Consider the following 19502-nt stretch of genomic DNA (forward strand, 5'->3'; position numbering starts at 1 on the left):
GTTTGTGGCAGTAATGTGACAAAATGTGGAAAACTTCAAGGAGGCCGAATACGTTTGCAAACCACCACCACGATTAAGAAGGTTGCCCAAACTTTCGCACCCCACTGTACCTGATATTTAACTCTTTCAGGCAGAGAAAGGAAAACCGCATAGTTATTTGTGTGCTAGGCACTGTACATACACGTCTATGTCACATGTCACCTTGGGTATCCTTTAAGAGGGGGGGACCAGAGTTCTGGGGATGGTACAAAGCAGGAGGGGACCATAAATCCAGATATGGCACAGAGGACCATAAGGGTGATACCCAAGTGGAGATGACGAGAGATATCGGGATAGCACACACATAGGGGTGATGGAGATCTGGAGATGGCACACAGGAAGCTCCGTGATGCTTGCCCCCCCTTTCAATCAGCACAAATATTCCATCATGCTTGGTTACGTTTGTGCCCATTTGTGCTCCAAGACTTAAGATTTGTGCTGCTTTCATTTTGAAGATAATAGCACTTATTATTTCCAAAAAATACCATCACCCAGCCCCCGTACAACAACCTACAGACATAAAACTGGTAGGGGTGGGTAGTGCTGGTTATGTGCTCATTTGTGCTGCAATGATCATATTTCTATATTTTATAGTTTTTGAGATATTCACATTTTTATACAGGTCAAAAGTTCTCTCAGCCCCCCTACAACATCGCAAAGGCTGAGTGAAGTTTTGACCTTTTATAAAAACGTGAATATCTCAAAAACTATAAAAGATGATTTTTGTAGCACAAATGAGCACATGAACAGCACTACCCACCCCTACCAGTTTCATGTCTGTAGGTCGTACGGGGGCTGGGTGATGGTATTGTTTTGGAAATAAGTGCTATTCTCTTCAAAATGAAAGCAGCACAGATCTTAATTCTTGCAGCACAAATGGGCATAAACATGGCACTATCCAAGCATGATAGATTTTTTATTTATGCTGATCGTGGGGGGGCTTCACTGAGACCACACAGGAGGAGGGGAGGAGGGAACCAGAGATTTGGGGATGGCAGAGAGGAGGAAGGTACCAAAGATTCAGGCCCGTGGAGTCGGTACAAAAATCATCCGACTCCGGCTCCTCCGTTTATGAAACCACAGACTCTGACTCCAGGTACCCAAAATTGCTCCTCTACTCTGACTCCAACTCTGGCTAGCCTGCTGATCCTCTGCCTCTAATACTTTCAGCCTAGACCCTGAACAAGCATGCAACATATCAGGTGTTTCTGACGACATTGTCAGATCTGACTAGATTAGCTGCATGCTGGTTTCTGATGTGATTCAGACACTACTGCAGCCAAACAGATCAGCAGGGCTGCCAGGCAACTGGGATTGTTTGAAAGGAAGTAAATATGGCGGCCTCCATATTCTTCTCACTACTGTTGTCCTTAAAGAGACACTGAAGCGAGACTAAATCTCGCTTCAGCTCTCATATATAGCAGGGGCACGTGTGCCCCTGCTAAAACGCCGCTATCCCGCGGCTTAACGGGGGTCCCTTCACCCCCAACCCACCCCCCGCAATACTTGGTCGTAAATAGGTCGCTGGTTGTCTCTTCCTGGAGGCAGGGCTAACGGCTGCAGCCCTGCCTCCCAGCGCATCTATCAGACGCGCATCGCCGCCTCTCCCCCGCCCCTCTCAGTGAAGGAAGACTGAGAGGGGTGGGGGAGAGGCGGAGATACGCGTCTGATAGACGCGCGGGAGGCAGGGCTGCGGCGGTTAGCCCTGCCCCAATGCGGAAGCGCTCCCCCGCTGCACGGAGGGTGTTTGGGGGGACAGGGACCCCCGTTAAGCCGCGCTATAGCGGCGTTTTAGCAGGGGCACGCATGCCCCTGCTAGCTATGAGGTCTGAAGCGAGATTTATTCTCGCTTCAGACTCTCTTTAAAGTATGTTTAATGTGTGTTGTCATATTTTATATACTGTCCTTACAATTACTTTTTTTGTTATTTTTCTAGGCACTATCGAAAGCGTTCGTCCTCACGCGGCCGCTCAGGCAGCAGGTCAAAAAGTCGCTCACCCCCTGATAAGAGATCTAAGAGGGATGAACGCAGATCCAGAAGCCGTGAACGGGAGAGAGATCGCAGGAGGGAACGCTCGCGTAGCAGAGAGCGCAGAAGATCGCGGTCCAGAGAGAGGAAGCGGCTTGTGTAAGGATTGTCCTTTTCTCTTTGTAATTAAAGTATAGACACTTCCTTGAATATAGTGTCCGGTGTTTTCCTTTATGCCACAACATAATCACAGCTGTTGGAGCTATTTAGCTTTTTTATTCTCCTCCAGATAAAATGATGACATTTATACTCAGTAAGGAGTTGCAGCTATATGGCTTGCAGCATGTTTTCCCATGTAGATAACTACCGTCATTTCTGAATATGATCAATGGTGGGGATCCGACGTTTATTCACAGGAACGACTGTTCAGCGAATGTAATGTTGAGCCATGATTTCATTTCGAGCCACATGGAGCATTTCCTGTGTAGCGGTGTGATGACTTGTACACTGTATACTCTGTTCTTTTAGTATGATTAGCGCTTAGCCTATAGAGCGGCCAACTCCAATGACACTTCCACGATAGTTTAGTTCACAATTGGATGATCCATACTTAATGACAAGTTCCACATGAAAAACATATAAGAACACACATAGCATAAAACCGTTGGGCTAAAAGTTATGGCCTGCGCAATATCAGCGCACTCACTTGTGTAGGAGGGTAACAGGCATTTCAGGCATTGCAGCCTAGCAATAAAGCTTCTCTGCTGGCGGTGTCGGCGTCCCGAACTTCCCCGCTCCTCGTGGCAGCCTGTCTCCTGACCTTCCAGATCCCAGTGACGTCAACGCTCCTGGTCACGCCCGACGCGTTTCGTCCAATGGACTCATCAGGGGCCTGATGAGTCCATTGGACGAAACGCGTCGGGCGTGACCAGGAGCGTTGACGTCACTGGGATCTGGAAGGTCAGGAGACAGGCTGCCACGAGGAGCGGGGAAGTTCGGGACGCCGACACCGCCAGCAGAGAAGCTTTATTGCTAGGCTGCAATGCCTGAAATGCCTGTTACCCTCCTACACAAGTGAGTGCGCTGATATTGCGCAGGCCATAACTTTTAGCCCAACGGTTTTATGCTATGTGTGTTCTTATATGTTTTTCATGTGGAACTTGTCATTAAATATGGATCATCCAATTGTGAACTAAACTATCGTGGAAGTGTCATTGGAGTTGGCCGCTCTATAGGCTAAGCGCTAGACCCACCTGGACTGTGAGGTGGTGTCAATCTGGTGAGCTGCTAGTGTGGAGGGGCTGTAGAGACCACGAGTGATGCACAATTGAGCACTTATGCACGTGTGGGGAACTGTACTTTGTGATTCACAGTAATGCACTATGTGCGATTGTTTTTTCTATGTTTAAATTGTAGAAAAGAAGAGGAGCGCTGTCACAGCACTATAGACTGATATTCAAGGACTTGTGATAGCGAACACTCGATTGAAGCATATGCTATTGCACCCGTTTGTACTTTGGCAGGCGCAGTTTGTGTTTATTATAGGCTTTTAGTATGATTGGCAAACACCTCAGACCACCTTGAACAGAAGCGCTAAAAGTATAAAATTAGATCAACTCCAATGGCAAAAATGGAGGTAGTGGTGGTCTTACCACCCTCAAGCAGACACGACAACGACTGCGATACAGACAGTCAAACACATTTATTAGAAACTCCCCCCCCCCCCCCCCCCCCAAAAAAAAATATTTGCAACGCGTTTCGCAGGCTTAATCCCGCTTCATCAGGCAATACAGGGAGGAGTATCAAGCAATCTGCACAAGGATTCAAGTTAAGCACCTCTGTAACTTGAATCCTTGTGCAGATTGCTTGATACTCCTCCCTGTATTGCCTGATGAAGCGGGATTGAGCCTGCGAAACGCGTTGCAAAATTTTTTTTTTGGGGGGGGGGGGGCGTTTCTAATAAATGTGTTTGACTGTCTGAATCGCAGTTGTTGTCATGTCTGCTTCCTCCTTCATTTTTGCCATTTAAGTTGGGATTTAAGCTCGTTTAATCTAATTTTATACTTTTGGCGCCTCTGTTCATTATATACAATTTTGAGTCCACCCTTGGTGGAGGGTTGCTACCCTTTATTCCTGTCTACAGAGAGCGACTTCTTAATCCTGAGTGGGGTCAGGATAATCTCCCCACCTGCCTTTACAGTGGTTGCCTGCTGGTGACCCTGACTTGTGAGTATCTAGCAATACGAATTTATTGCCACCTTATCCAGTACGTATTACACTATTGGGGCTCTTGGTGTTCCCTGTCTTTATCTTTTTGCACGTCAGACCACCTGTTCTGCTGCCTTTCATTGAAAGTATGATAAGAAAGAGGTTACTGATACTGAAAATGAACTTTGAGGTCTGAAGCTGGCCATACGTATCTGCTGTCTGTACATTTTTTGTCTGGAAATACCTATAGGTGCCAATGAAAGAGTACTTGAAGTATAAAAGACAGTCATGCCAGGCTATGTCTTAATGATGCAGGGCTGGGGGGAGGGGGTCTCAACCTGATAGGCTGTAATTCTTTCATATAGGTGATCACTCCGCCCCTCCACAGAAAAATTGCGGTGACAGGTTTTCTTTCATATTTCTGGCAAGACTGGCCACCCCCAGCTGCTCATTTATGGCGTGGCTGACTTGCGGTTGGACGGCGCCCCCCAAGTTTACTAGAAACGCTGTGCATCTACTGGGTCCCTGTAATAAGGGCTGTGACTAAAGTATGTGCACAGGGGGCCTCTAAATCCAACATGCCCAAGTCTACCGCTAACCCTTTACTGGCAGTAGGGAGATATAGGCTGTCTTTTTCCACACTAAGGGTTGGAGAACTCTGTGACATAGTGGGAGTGTAATTCTGTCCCAGTATAAGTAAACAGAGGAGCCCTCTCATCTCTTCTCCGAGGGGCATACACCACTAGAGTGAAGTCATTACATCACAGCTACCGTATGTTTAAGTGCCTTTACAGAGAGCTTTGCCTTTAGAATGAAGGCAATGGATGCAGTTAATGTTACTGTGAGTCTGGAGTTCTTCTTTAATTTAGACTCTGTACATGTGTTGAGCAGATGGCAGCAACATTCGTGTAGTTTTAGTACAGAAAGCATCATCAGAATGATTCTTTTCCCCTGTGTTTTAGTCGTAGGCCGAGCAGGGAGAGGGAACGTAGCAGAGAGCGGAGGCGGTCACGCAGTCGTGAAAGAAGGCGATCCAGAAGCAAGAGCCGCACCAGACGATCCCGTTCTTCCAGCCCAAGCAAAGCCAAGAAGCGGGAGAATAGGTAAATGCCCTTACTAAGGAGTCATTATTATTGGTCGGGGTGGTTGTGGGGGGTGGGGGCGTGTGTTTGGTACTGTCTATTTTTTGTGAGCTGTTACCGAATGGATTGGAGATATTCATCTATTTTTGTTTGTTAAGTAGGAGTTTGAAAACGAGGCAAAAAACAAAAACAAAAAAAATCCATCCTTTGTAAACGATTGGAGATCAATGACTATGCATTTGCATAAAATTTCCATTAAAATGGTATCAGCTTGGAAGTGATTCTTAGCTCCATATAGGGAATTTGAGCCATTACTACAGTTCACCAGCAGGTGGTACTGTTAGGGCCTGTTGTAACAAACAAAATCAGCCACGCACGTGATCTCGTTGCTCTCGCTGTTCATGCTGCTGTACCGTTGCTGCCGCCTGTTCTCTCTCCTGTCACACTGACAGCAGAGCTTTCATATATTTTTTGAGTAATCGTACAGAAAAAATGGGAATGGGCGGCTCTGGTCCAGAACCATCCGATACGGAAAGGATTAAACCATTGCTCTGATACTGGGTACAAATCACTACAATTATGGGTAAGGTGTTACAAAGGCCGATTGTTACAGACCCCAAAATTCTGTAAGTAGGTCTTGTAGGAGAGATTGTTTCATCCAGGAGGGCAGCTCAACTATGAAGTTTGCTTTTCTATGCTAAGAAGGTGTTAAAGGGAACCAGAAGGGAATGGGTTGCTAAAATAGACAAAGGCTTTTATACATACCTGGGGCTTCTTCCAGCCCCATAAGCCTGGATCGCTCCCACGCCGCCATCCTCCGCTTCCTGGAACTGCCGGTACCGGGCCCGTCACTTCCGGCGGACGCAGCCAATTGTCCGCATCACAGGGGCTCCCTCCATACCCGTACGCATGCGGCTGCGCAGTAGGCAGCCTCATGCGTACTTGTATAGAGGGAGCGCCGTGTGATGCGGAGAATCGGCCGCGTTCGCAGGCCGACTCGCGGCAATGACGGGACCCGGTACCGTCGGATCCAGGCAGCAGAGGAAGGTGGCGTGGGAGCGATCCGTGCGTATGGGGCTGGAGGAAGCCCCAGGTATGTATAAAACCTTTTTTTGAACCTCTCTGGTTCCCTTTAAAGCGGAGCTGAACTCAGAACGTCCTCTCTGCTCTAAAAGATGCACAGCAGCATAATTTGTATATGCAGACAGAGGCGCCACAAGGATAAAATGTTTAAAATGAGGAGGCAGAGGTGGACTTACCTCCCCCAAACACACACACACACACACACACACACACACACACACACACACACACACACACACACACACACACACACACACACACACGTGTTGTGTATATTCAAAACAACAAAAATGTATTTATATACTCCAGAAAGTGCAAGTGCAACGCGTTTCGCGGGCATCTCCTGCTTCATCAGGCAATAGAAACAGCATAAAGCTCAAATCGGTCTGGTGCAAAGCCCAGCGCTGAGGCACTCAGAGGTGCTGAGCTTTGCACCAGACCTATTTGAGTTTTATACTCCGTTTCTATTGCCTGATGAAAGCAGGAGATGCCTGCAAAACGCGTTGCACTTTCTGGAGTATATAAATACATTTTTGTTGCTTTGAATATACACAACACGTGTGTGTGTGTGTGTGTGTGTGTGTCTGCTTGGGGAGGTAAGTCCACCTCTGTCTCCTCTCATTATAAACATTTTAGAATATTTAATCCTTTTGGAGCCTCTGTCTGCTGATACAGTTCCTGAGTCCACCCTTGGTGGAGGGGTGTTTCCCCTTATTTCCTCTCTACAGAGAGTGACTTCTTAATCCTGAGTGGGGACAGGTCTAATCTCCTCACCTGCTGATATAGTGGTTACCTGGACGGTAACCCATGTTTGTGAGTATGAACAGATACTTACTTGTCATATCCACATACCAGTACATACTGCACTATATTGGACTCTCGGTGTCTCTGTTCTGTGTTCCCACAACAGCATAATAACCTTTAAAAAAAACATGCATTTGTTACAGCTGATATAAATCTACACTGTTTCTACTTCCTGATTCATGGAAGCAGACATATTGTTTACAGCCTGTGCCTTCAAATGAGCATATCTGCCATCTCTGCCATAGGCATGATTGAGGGGGAATTAAACAGGCTTAAGTCTCTAAATATGTACAGGGTGCATTTCTCTATCTATTTCTTCAGTCCTGTGCAAGAGTTCAGGTCCACTTTAATTTTAAATTTAATTCAGACAAACCCCCTCACATCTGGAGAATGGGTCAAACTAGTAAACTCATCACTACAAATGCACAAACTTGCTTACATGCAAAGGAGCTGTCCTGTAAAGTTTGATAGAGTGTGGAATGCCATGGCTGAATAACCTAAAGATCAAAGTATGGATTATAGGACGAGCCATAGCTAACTAAAAACAACTAAATAAATACTCTCATACTCACCTATGGAGAGAGAAGGCTCTGGATCCTATACAGCCTTTCTTGGTCCTCTGTGTCCTGGTTCCCCTGCTTTCCGCCATCTCAATTTGCTGCCTCCAGGAGCTGTCAGGTCTCCGAGTGCCCTTGAAGATGGGGCGGCTCAGTTCTGCGCATTTGCAAGGTCGAATACGTGAAACTGGTGATAGTGCTGGAAGAAGGGGATGGAGCGAGGACAGGGAAGGCACTATAGCATCCAGAGCTTTCCCTTTCCATAGGTGAGTATCCAATTAAAAAAAAAATAAAAAATTTTTAAATCTCACTTCAGTATCACTTCAAAGGGAATCTGAAGTAAACATAAACTTATAAAATAATGCATTGTATGTGTAGCACAGCTAAGAAATAGAACATAATAAACAAGTCATATACACTCACCTAAAGGATTATTAGGAACACCATACTAATACGGTGTTTGACCCCCTTTCACAGTCAGAACTGCCTTAATTCTACATGGCATTGATTCAACAAGGTGCTGAAAGCAATCTTTAGAAATGTTGGCCCATATTGATAGGATAGCATCTTGCAGTTGATGGAAGTTTGTGAGATGCACATCCAGGACAGGAAGCTTCCGTTCCACCACATCCCAAAACCGATCGACAAAATGATTAAAGAAAGATCGAATGATCGATCGAAATTCAGATTGGACATGTTGGAAATAATCGATCTGGCAGGTAAATCTGCCAGAAAATTGTATGGTGCGTACCTAGCAGAAAACTATAAGACAGAGCAAACTGCAAATATGACAATATGATGCAATGCTATAAAAACCGCTATATAACTGAAAATAAAACGTAAAAAAATGAGACTAATTTCTTTGCTACTAATGTTCTATTTATTATCTGTACTACTTTTTTTTTTCTCACTTCAGTGTCGCTTTAAAGGGGCCCTCAGTACAATATTTTGTGGCCCTCGCCAGCAAAAGCAAAAGAGACACGGAAGCGAACTATTTTACATAGTTACATAGTTAGTTACATAATTATTTACCTTATAGTTCGCTTCAGTGCTGCCAAGTAATCCGCTGCATCCCCGCCGCTAAATGAGGGCTGCAGAGCCCCCAAATCCCCCGGGCAAACATCCACGACTGCGCTGAGGGGCAGAGCTTCCAGCTGTAGCTCTGCCCCTCCTGATGTCAATCGCCGCCTTCCCCGCCCCTCTCTGTGATGGAAGAGTGAGAGGGGCGGGCAGAGGCGGACGTCAGGAGGGGCAGAGCTGAAGCTGAAAACTCTGCCCCTTCCAGGAAATGCCAGCGGATTGCCCCCCGGGCGATTTGGCTGCTCTGCAGGCCTTGTTTTGCGTCGTGGATACGGCGGATTACTTGTAATGGGAGCACTGAAGCGAACGATAAGGTAGGACACTTCATGTTCAGAAGAAATAATTAAAACTGTTAATAATGACATTTGAGGACTTTTTTTTTTGTGAAATCCCTTATGCGGCCCAGCCTCATCCTGACTTTGCCTCCTGCAGCCCCCAGGTAAATTGAGTTTGAGACCCCTGATCTACACTGTTCAGTAGGAAGGCACAGACTGTATTTCCCTGAAAAAATTGCCTGTAGCACAGACCGTGGTGCAGGAAGTGGTCAGTATTTCAGCTCTGAACCAGATAAAGTGGACCTGAACTTTGCTTGGACTTGTGCTCCAAAATGTTATGGTTGTCACTTGAATGGAACTTGAGAATGATGATGGGATTTACAGATCCTTAGAGATTACCTTCCCATCCTGCCCTGTCTCTGGGCACAGGAAGCAAGGAGAACTCTCACCTGGAATGCAGTCAGCAGTAACAATTCGGCAGACATTGTATTCCTTCTGCACTGTGGCCAAAGGATGATTGTGTCCTAATAAGCCCTTTAACCTCCCTAGCGGTATGGACAGAAATGTCCGTTCAAAAAAACATGCTGTGAACAGTATAAACATGCATACACATCAATACTCTCCTGCACTGTATACTAGACCCTTGCTTGACACATTTTGGCAAGTTACAGGGAAAAAAAAGTTTTAAAAATAAATTTTATCACTGTTTGCACAGAAATCCTGGGGAAATTGAACGCTGGGAAGGTTAAACCTAAACGCAGAACTTCCTCTCTGCTCTAAAAAATACGCAACAGCATAATAAACTTTAAAGAAAATATTTCTTTGTTGCAGCTGATATAAATCCTGCAGTACATCTGCAACGTGTCTACTTCCTGCTTCCATGGAAGCAGACATCTTGTTAACATCCTGTGCTTACAAATTAGCTGCTCTGTGGAGGCAGCCAGCTGACACAACTGGGGGATCAAATTACAACTTGTGCTTTGACACATAAGGGGAAATAAGACCGGCTATACTCTCTAAATACATACATGGTACATTCTATGTCTTTCTTATGTCCTGCGCAAGAGTTGAGGTCCACTTTAACTAAAGTTCTAGAAAGCCGCATGCTTACAAGAATGATGTGCCGTCTCGTACAGCGCATGAAAGTGATACCTACACATTCACCTTTCTTGCTTGTTTTCTACAGTTTAGTAAAAGCAATCTTTGTCTTTTTGTTCATCAGATCAAAATCTAAGGAAAAGACAGATCCTCCCGATGCTAGCAAAGAAAAGAAAAAGGATGACGAGGAGAAAGACAAAGAAAAGGAAGTAAATGTAAGTTTGTGACATGTAAAGCATAACAGATTAATATTCTCAGTGCGTACGCATGCTCCTTGGTGATTGTATAGGAGAGACGCAGGAGGCCTGAGCTGTGACAGTAGTGATATTGTTAGATCAGACTCCTCGACTCCGACTCCTTACTCTAATACTTAACAGGGCTGTGGATTTTGTACAAAAATCATGAGACTCCGACTCCTCAGTTTCTGAAACCACAACTCCGACTCTGGGTGCCCAAAATTGCCCGACTCCTCGACTCCGACTCCACAGCCCTGCATGTAACTGACACTGGCTGCCAGCAGCCTCTCTGTGTCCAGGTTGTAAGGGTTAAACGCGGCTGTTGGTTTTTTTCTGCACATGAAAACGCAACAGATCTGGCAGCCCATATTGATCAACAAACTGGTTCCCATCGTGTGTGTGTGTGTGTGTGTGTGTGTGTGTGTGTGTGTGTGTGTGTGGTTTTTTTTGTTTTTTTTTTGTGCACGATAAAGCTAAGAGCATATTTGTCTGCTCTCTATGTGCTGCCATGAAAAAAAGTATGTTTTTCAGCTTATAAGCAGGCTGCATAAATCATTTGGCATGATGCTTATAAGGAGACATGGTGTTCATTGTTGCTGGTTTGTGATGCTTATAAGGAGGCACAGTATGTAATCTGCTGGTTTGTGATGCTTATAAGGAGGCACAGTATGTAATCTGCTGGTTTATGATGCTTATAAGGAGGCACAGTATGTAATCTGCTGGTTTGTGATGCTTATAAGGAGGCACAGTATTTCAGCTGCTGGTTTGTGATGCTTATAAGGAGGCGCTGTATTTAATCTGCTGGTTTATGATGCTTATAAGAAGGCACATTATTTCAGCTGTTGGTTTATGATGTTTATAAGGAGGCACAGTATGTAATCTGCTGGTTTGTGATGCTTATAAGGAGGCACAGTATTTCAGATGCTGGTTTATAAAGCTTATAAGGAGGTGCTGTATTTAATCTGCTGATTTATGATGCTTATAAGGAGACACTGTATTTAATCTGCTAGTTTATGATGCTTCTAAGGAGGCACAGTATGTAATCTGCTGGTTTGTGATGCTTATAAGGAGGCACAGTATGTAATGTGCTGGTTTGTGATGCTTATGAGGCGGCACAGTATGTAACCTGCTGGTTTGTGATGCTTATAAGGAGGCACAGTATGTAATCTGCTGGTTTGTGATGCTTATAAGGAGGCACAGTATGTAATCTGCTGGTTTGTGATGCTTCTAAGGAGGCAAAGTATTTAATCTGCTAGTTTGTGATGCTTATAAGGAGGCACAGTATGTAATCTGCTGGTTTATGATGCTTATAAGGAGGCACAGTATTTCAGATGCTGGTTTATGATGCTTATAAGGAGGCACAGTATTTCAGATGCTGGTTTATGATGCTTATAAGGAGGCACAGTATTTCAGCTGCTGGTTTTTGATGCTTATAAGGAGGCACAGTATGTAATCTGCTGGTTTATGATGCTTATAAGGAGGCACAGTATGTAATCTGCTGGTTTATGATGCTTATAAGGAGGCACAGTATGTAATCTGCTGGTTTATGATGCTTATAAGGAGGCACAGTATGTAATCTGCTGGTTTATGATGCTTATAAGGAGGCACAGTATGTAATCTGCTGGTTTATGATGCTTATAAGGAGGCACAGTATGTAATCTGCTGGTTTATGATGCTTATAAGGAGGCACGGTATTTAATCTGCTGGTTTATGATGCTCATAAGGAGGCACAGTATGTAATCTGCTGGTTTATGATGCTTATAAGGAGGCACAGTATGTAATATGCTGGTTTATGATGCTTATAAGGAGGCACAGTATGTAATCTGCTGGTTTGTGATGCTTATAAGGAGGCACAGTATGTAATCTGCTGGTTTATGATGCTTATAAGGAGGCACAGTATGTAATCTGCTGGTTTGTGATGCTTATAAGGAGGCACAGTATGTAATCTGCTGGTTTGTGATGCTTATAAGGAGGCACAGTATTTCAGCTGCTGGTTTGTGATGCTTATAAGGAGGCACAGTATTTCAGCTGCTGGTTTATGATGCTTATAAGGAGGCACAGTATGTAATCTGCTGGTTTATGATGCTTATAAGGAGGCACAGTATGTAATCTGCTGGTTTATGATGCTTATAAGGAGGCACAGTATTTCAGCTGCTGGTTTATGATGCTTATAAGGAGGCACAGTATGTAATCTGCTGGTTTATGATGCTAATAAGGAGGCACATTATTTCAGCTGTTGGTTTATGATGCCTATAAGGAGGCACAGTATGTAATCTGCTGGTTTATGATGCTTATAAGGAGGCACAGTATTTAATCTGCTGGTTTATGATGCTTATAAGGAGGCACGGTATTTAATCTGCTGGTTTATGATGCTCATAAGGAGGCACAGTATGTAATCTGCTGGTTTATGATGCTTATAAGGAGGCACAGTATGTAATATGCTGGTTTATGATGCTTATAAGGAGGCACAGTATTTCAGCTGCTGGTTTATGGTGCTTATAGGGAAGCGCTGTATTTAATCTGCTGATTTATAATTAAATCTATATAAATATGTAAAGTTATTTTTTTCTCTCCTAAAGAATGAGTTGTTGTGTAATGTATTGGATATGTACGGTTCTGTATATGGAATATGCTGTGTTTTCCTTCTTTTTGAAATTAAAACTTTCTCTGTAAAGCACATGCACCACCCAACAACCAGCACCTGAACAACAGAGATAGCAAGTTGGTTTGACTCCATTCCAGACCATCCCATAGGCCAATTCACACCTGTACAATCACACACCATAAGGAGTTTTGAGAGGCGTGATTTACAGTACCTTAGAGCAGTAGCTAAAAACTAAAGCCTGGACTAAACTTGGCAGAGAATCTAGCTAGAGTGTTTACAGCTTCCCCAGGATCTTTAAATGATAATAACAAATGAGGATATTGGAGTCGAGGAGTTGGAGCAACTTTGGGTACCCGGAGACGGAGTCTGTGATTTCATAAACTGAGGAGTCGGAGTCGGATGATTTTGCACAAAATCCACAGCCCTGGTAAGTATTAGACTAAGGAGTCGGAGTAGAGGAGTCGGAGTCTGAGCCATTTTGGGTACCCGGAGTTGGAGTCGGTGGTTTCATAAACTGAGGAGTCGGAGTCGGAAGATTTTTGTACCGATTCCACAGCCCTGGTTCCCTTTCTTACTCCACCTCCCGGAAGCTGCACCATTGTCATCACCACCCTCCACAGCAATAGCCTGCATTGCTTGCCTGTAATCTAGTAACATCTCTGTGCTGCACTTTGCTCCAAACTGTCTCCCTATGGCAAACTGTCATTTGGTGTGTGTTCAAATCTTATGGGTACTAATTGTTCACGCTCTTATACTCTCAAGCATACCCGCGGCATTTACACCGGACTAGTGACAGGAAAATGGCAACATGTTTTTTTTATAGGTCTGTATATGTCTCCACTTAACTGGAAATAATTTTTTTTCTTTCAGAATTTTGACCAGAACAAACTTGAGGAGGAAATGCGAAAACGTAAAGAACGAGTTGAGAAGTGGAGAGAAGAGCAACGCAAAAGGGTGGAAGATACCATTGGAGAGTTGAAGAGGGAAGTTGAAGAAATGAGACAAGGCAAAAAATGGAGCTTAGAAGACGATGATGGTGAGTTTTGTTTCTTTTCGCGACGTCCGTTATTTAGTGCTCCTGGTATTTTATGTTGTGGTTTTGACATTTTGTTATAACCTCTTTCATTGCTTTGTTGCAGATGATGACGAGGAGCCCCCTGAAGGAGAGAAGGAAGGGCCTGAGAAGGAAGATGAGGAGGAGGTGGATCCTCTAGATGCCTACATGGAAGAAGTCAAAGAGGAAGTCAAAAAATTCAACATGGGCAGCGTCAAGGGTGGAAGTGAAAAGGTTAGCACTGCAACTGGGTTGGTTGGTTTTCTGCATCCAGATCAACAAACAAATCCTAGTTTAGCTTTAAAGGACACAAAAACTGTGTAGGGGGCAGTGTGTCTGTGTGTCTACATTGTATAAAAAGAAATTAAGCCTCCATATCCCTCTCGCCTCAGGTGGGTGCGCCAGTCTGCGAATTCAAGTGTGTTCTTCAGAATGTACAGACAGTCCTAAGCAATCCTAAGCTGAGGTAACTGAGGCAGCCATTGGCTGTTTGGTGCAGTTACCCACCTGCCCCAACACCTCCAGCTTAGGATTGCTTCATACGTGACTTTGAGTGCATTCTGAAGAAGTAACACACTTGAAGACACAGGTTGGTGCGCCCACTTCTATACACTCCCCCACCTTGTTGGTATAGTGCTGTACTCTCCTCAGTTAAACTCCAGACAAGCCCGACTCTGAGAGCGTACACCTAGAACTCAGCTCATCCCAGTGATGTAAATCCTCGACCACCATTTCCTTGCCAGTCTGTATGCTTAAATGGCAAGGGGAAAATGGGCGGGTAATTTATTTTTTTTGTAGGTGGTGATAGAGGGAATGTTGTCATCCTTCCGGGTCAAGCTCATTGTGATTGTGCAGATAGTTGGATTTACTGGAGGTTTGCAGGGTAATGACAGGGCCGGTTCTCTCATGAAGCAAGGTGAAACATTTGCATCAGGCGCAGAGATTACAGGGCCACAGGTTTGTACTAACAGCAGGCAGTCAGAGTAGGAGGAGAAGCGAGAGGAGAGCTAGGGGAAGCGGTCATCATTGGGGAAAGGCAGCTTGTTGTGCTGTCTGAGGAGTCTGACAGTGTGTGAGGAGGAGGGAGGCAGGAGAGCAGCAGTGTCTCATTGGGCTTGCACAAGAGAAGGGAGGAGGTGGTGCTGCTGTCCAAACTGAGGAGGAATGGAGTGGCTGAGGGTAAGCAGTGTGTGTCCGACTCACAGCCAGCCAGTGTGCTATTGTGTTGAGCTGCAGCATGAAGCAGAGTAAATTGTCGGGTGCTGTGTGATCATTCCAAATCGGGGGGGGGGGAGAAGGAAAGTTAATGCCCACTGTGCCTTATTTAATTCATTTTTTTCCTTTAACATTTCTCCTAGGTGATATTTTCACACCTAGCCAATAAAATTATTTTCAAGCCACCAACAAGCAAGAAAACGTACTTTTTTTAACCACTTCATGACAAGCTGACTTATAAAAACGTCCTGCTAGAGCCTCTTAATGGCTGCAGGATGTTTTTATAAGACAGACAGTGCTGCTGCCGCTGTGCGTGTGAAAATAGTGGGAAAAAAACCCACACAAAAAAAAATACACCTTTATTTCCAAATGATGTATTGTCACCATACTTTGTACTGGGGACATAATTAAAATCTTGTGATAACCAGAACAAATAGGCAGATAAAATGTGTGGGTTTTATGCACAGTAGCAGTGTTTATATTAAGCACTTGCTGTCCCTATGACGTAAAAATAAGGCTCTGTACTCTCCCGCCTACAAAATCTTAGATGACACTGTTTATTTATCTCTGACCTGATTACATCACTACAGAGTTGAAAAGGAATTACAGCAAGCCCCTGTCCTCCTTTCAGGGAATTAAATGGCAGGGCTAATTAGTAAACAAGTCTGAAATACACTTTCCAGGATCAGATAGTAGCAGATTGTATACATTACTTAATTGTTACATCTAATACATTATCAAAACAAATGAACTGTTTAAATGAACATGAGGAATAGACAAATAAAATGTGTTGGTTTAACCACTTCCGGATTCTCGGTGCGTATATATACGCCCCTGAATCCTGAAGTGTATTCCATGGAAACGTTCCATGTCAGTTCACGGAGGGTGTCTCCGTGAACACCCTGCGAGCCGATCGGCGGCTCGCAGGGTAAATGTAAACACACGGGGAAGACCTTCCCTGGTGTTTACATGTATACGGCGCTGCTGCGCAGCACCGCCGTAGAGGAGATCGGCGATCCCCGGCCTCTGATCGGCCGGGGATCGCCGGCATCTGATAGGCTAAAGCCTATCCCATCAGGCGCAGGACGGAAATCCGTCCTGCGCCGCTCACAGGGGGAGGGAGGGAAGGGGAAGGAGGCCAGGAAGCGCTGCGGAAGGGGACTTTGAAGAGCCCCCCCCGCAAGCGCAAGCAGCCGGCGGCGATCAGACCCCCCAGCAGGACATCCCCCTAGTGGGGAAAAAAGGGGGGGAAGTCTGATCGGCCTGGCTGCTATCTGATCTGTGCTGTGGGCTGGAGAGCCCACGCAGCACAGATCAGCACAAAATGTCATGGTATGGAAGTGGTTAATGTACAATAGAACTGTTTACATTAAAGTTATAGTGTATGAAAGTGGATAAATTGTGTATTTTTTCACTTTTTTCCTTATTTTCCTTTTAAAATGCATAGAAAATAAAGTAATTACTAATAACAAATACCAGACACAAAAAGCCTAATTTGTCCTGGAAAAAAACCAATATATAGATCATTTAGTTGTGATAATTATTGATAAAGTTATTGCCAAAGTAATCAGAGCTGAACAGGGGAAATGACCAGGGTAGTGAAGTGGTTAAAACCATAGGGGATGAAATTGGAGAAATCGTGTATTTTTTCATTTTTTTCCCTTGTATTTCTCTTTAAAATGCATAGAAAATAAAGTAATTACTGAAAACAAATATTAATCCCAAAAAGCCCAATTGGTGGTGAAAAAAACAAGATATAGATCATTTCATTGTGATAAGTAGTGATTAAGCTATTGGCAAATGAAAGGGATGAGCACTGAAAGGTGAAAATCGCTCTTGTCTGTTAGGGTAAAAACTGCCTTGGGGTTAGTGGTTAAATTGCAGAGTGCTGAAATTTTTTTTTTAAACTGTAGATGAAAATGTGTGTCATAGTAGAAAACCTGTGAAAAAAAGCTGAGCTCCTGCCCTTCCTTATTGGTCATTGAAACCTTTTCTTCTTATTACAGGACTAATAGGCATTCATTATCGCAATACCTAATTTTGTGAACTGCTAAAGTTTTTTTTTTTTTTCTGTCACCCAAACAGAAGTCAGGAGCTACAGTCACCAAAGTAGTCACCGTGATGACTACAAAAAAGGCACCTGCTGAAACAACAAAGAAAAAAGGAGAACTCATGGAAAATGACCAAGATGCTATGGAGGTAAATACCTTTATTTTTATATTCAACTGTCTGCATAGTGTTACTACTCAGCAAAGCCTTCGGGTTTACATACCAAATCACCATAAGCCAAAATGACACCAGCACTCCTTTCAGCCAGAGCTTAAAGTATACCTGAGCCGAAGCTCAGGTTCAAAATCGCATACTTACCTAAGGAGAGGGAAGCCTCTGGATCTTAATGAGGCTTCCCTTTCCTTCCTCCAGTGCATACGAGCGAAATCGCCGCTGGTAGACTTGGGCACAGGATACATCCGATATACGGCTTACCCTGCTCCTGCACAAGCCCTGGCTGCGTTATTTACTTTCCCCCCTCCAGGTCCATGTGGATGGTGGGGAATGATGTAATTCGGCTTCCAGCTATCGCTCCCGGCCGAATTACAGTGTTTTAAAAGTAACTTCAGCTCCGTCTTCTGACAGCGCCGAAGTTACTCACGGAGCACCGCTACAGCTGTAATTCCTATTACGGTCTATGGTGGGCCCGTCTGCGCCCAAATCTCCTGCTCTCCAATTGGCGTGCATTCCTCCAGTCCCCCGCTGCTGCTTGCGCACCTTTCGAATATCACCAACGAGGACTTGACGGTAATCTGATCGGGGTTGCACTCATATTCAAGCATGAGTACAGCCGTGCCTGTGCAGTAAGCCAGACCTGCTCGTTCACAGACAGCTCCATGCTACTGTGCAAACATGGCCGAGCTTGCGTGGCTGCTGCACGGCCACACTCATGCCAGAAGAGGAGTGCAGCTCCGATCAGCTGCAGGGTCCCAGGCAGCAGCAGAGGACAGTGAGCAAAGCCTCATTAGGATCCAGGGGCTTCTTACGTATGTTTGCGGAAGCAATTTCTGGCAATGTGTAAACCTTATAGTTCTGTATTTACCTTTTATACAAAGAGGGATGGATGAAATGTCTCGTTCTTACCTGTAGTATTCTTCTGAAGAGGAAGAGGTGGACCTTCAGACTGCACTGACCGGCTTCCAGACAAAACAGCGCAAACTACTCGAGCCAGTAGATCACAAGAAGATTGAATATGAACCTTACAGGAAGAACTTTTACGTGGAAGTTCCAGAACTGGCCAAAATGACCTCAGAAGGTGTGTGTGGTCTAATTCACTATGTCGTAATGAATCTACTTTTACTAGATAAATAGAATGATTTTCCTTGAACTATAGTCATACTTGAAACATACTTGTTTATGAAATATATTGCATGGTAACTGCATAGCTATTGTGAACACTCAAGTAAAAAGTACTATGCTTCACTTACCCGGGGTGTCTTTCAGACCCCTGAAGTCCTCCTGCTCCCTCACTGTAAGACCTGTTCACAGTGCGACGTTAAAGTCGCACGTTAAAACAACATTTACCGCAGAATAACGCACTGCAATGAAAATTCAATGCCTCATTCACAGTGCACACGTTGCGTTGGTGTGCAACGCTGCATGTTAAGTGAAAGGGCTGCATGCTATGCTTTATACACGCTATCAGCTGCGCTAGACTTTTTGCACATGCTCAGTAATGACTTGGAGACATATTTTTCATTGCCTGTATTTTCTACTATATATGCTGCACTTTGCGACTTTTTGGGTGCGTTGCGTTGTAGGTTTGCGGTGCGACTTTAACGTTGCATCAAAACGCAACGTCCCACTGTGAAAGAGGCCTGACTCTGCACTCAGCTTTTCCTCCACTGCTCCCCTTCATAATCCGCCCAACTGACGAGCGCCAGTAGAAATTTTTGCTTACCGCGCAAGCGCAGAACTCTCTGCAACGGACGTGTATTGGAGGAGGTGCACGGAAAAGCGTTGGTGTGGGACACCAGAGGCACGGCAGAAGGCGGGATGACAGCGAGGGACCTGGAAGACTTCAGGAGGTTGGAAGAAGTCCTAGGTAAATAAATGGGCAGTACTACTGCGCAGGCGTAGAACATTTCCAGTCGCAGGAGCAGGACGGGGGAGCACGTGTGGTCGGACTTCGCCTGCGCTAACTGACCC

The 19502-nt window shown here is 44.8% G+C and overlaps 1 protein-coding gene across 1 annotated transcript in view; it reads left to right on the forward strand.

Annotated features, from left to right (window-relative positions):
- DDX46 (DEAD-box helicase 46) overlaps window positions 1-19502 on the forward strand; it is a 99309-nt gene that overhangs the window by 18453 nt on the left and 61354 nt on the right. The window contains exons 2-8 of the mRNA XM_068277931.1: window positions 1976-2167; window positions 5179-5319; window positions 10320-10410; window positions 13907-14072; window positions 14176-14324; window positions 17391-17504; window positions 18444-18609. Of these exons, the coding sequence (XP_068134032.1) occupies window positions 1976-2167; window positions 5179-5319; window positions 10320-10410; window positions 13907-14072; window positions 14176-14324; window positions 17391-17504; window positions 18444-18609 (1019 nt within the window). The remainder of the gene's footprint in view (window positions 1-1975; window positions 2168-5178; window positions 5320-10319; window positions 10411-13906; window positions 14073-14175; window positions 14325-17390; window positions 17505-18443; window positions 18610-19502) is intronic.

This window comes from Hyperolius riggenbachi, chromosome 3, assembly GCF_040937935.1.
Source record: "Hyperolius riggenbachi isolate aHypRig1 chromosome 3, aHypRig1.pri, whole genome shotgun sequence".
In the NCBI taxonomy this organism is placed as follows: domain Eukaryota; kingdom Metazoa; phylum Chordata; class Amphibia; order Anura; family Hyperoliidae; genus Hyperolius; species Hyperolius riggenbachi.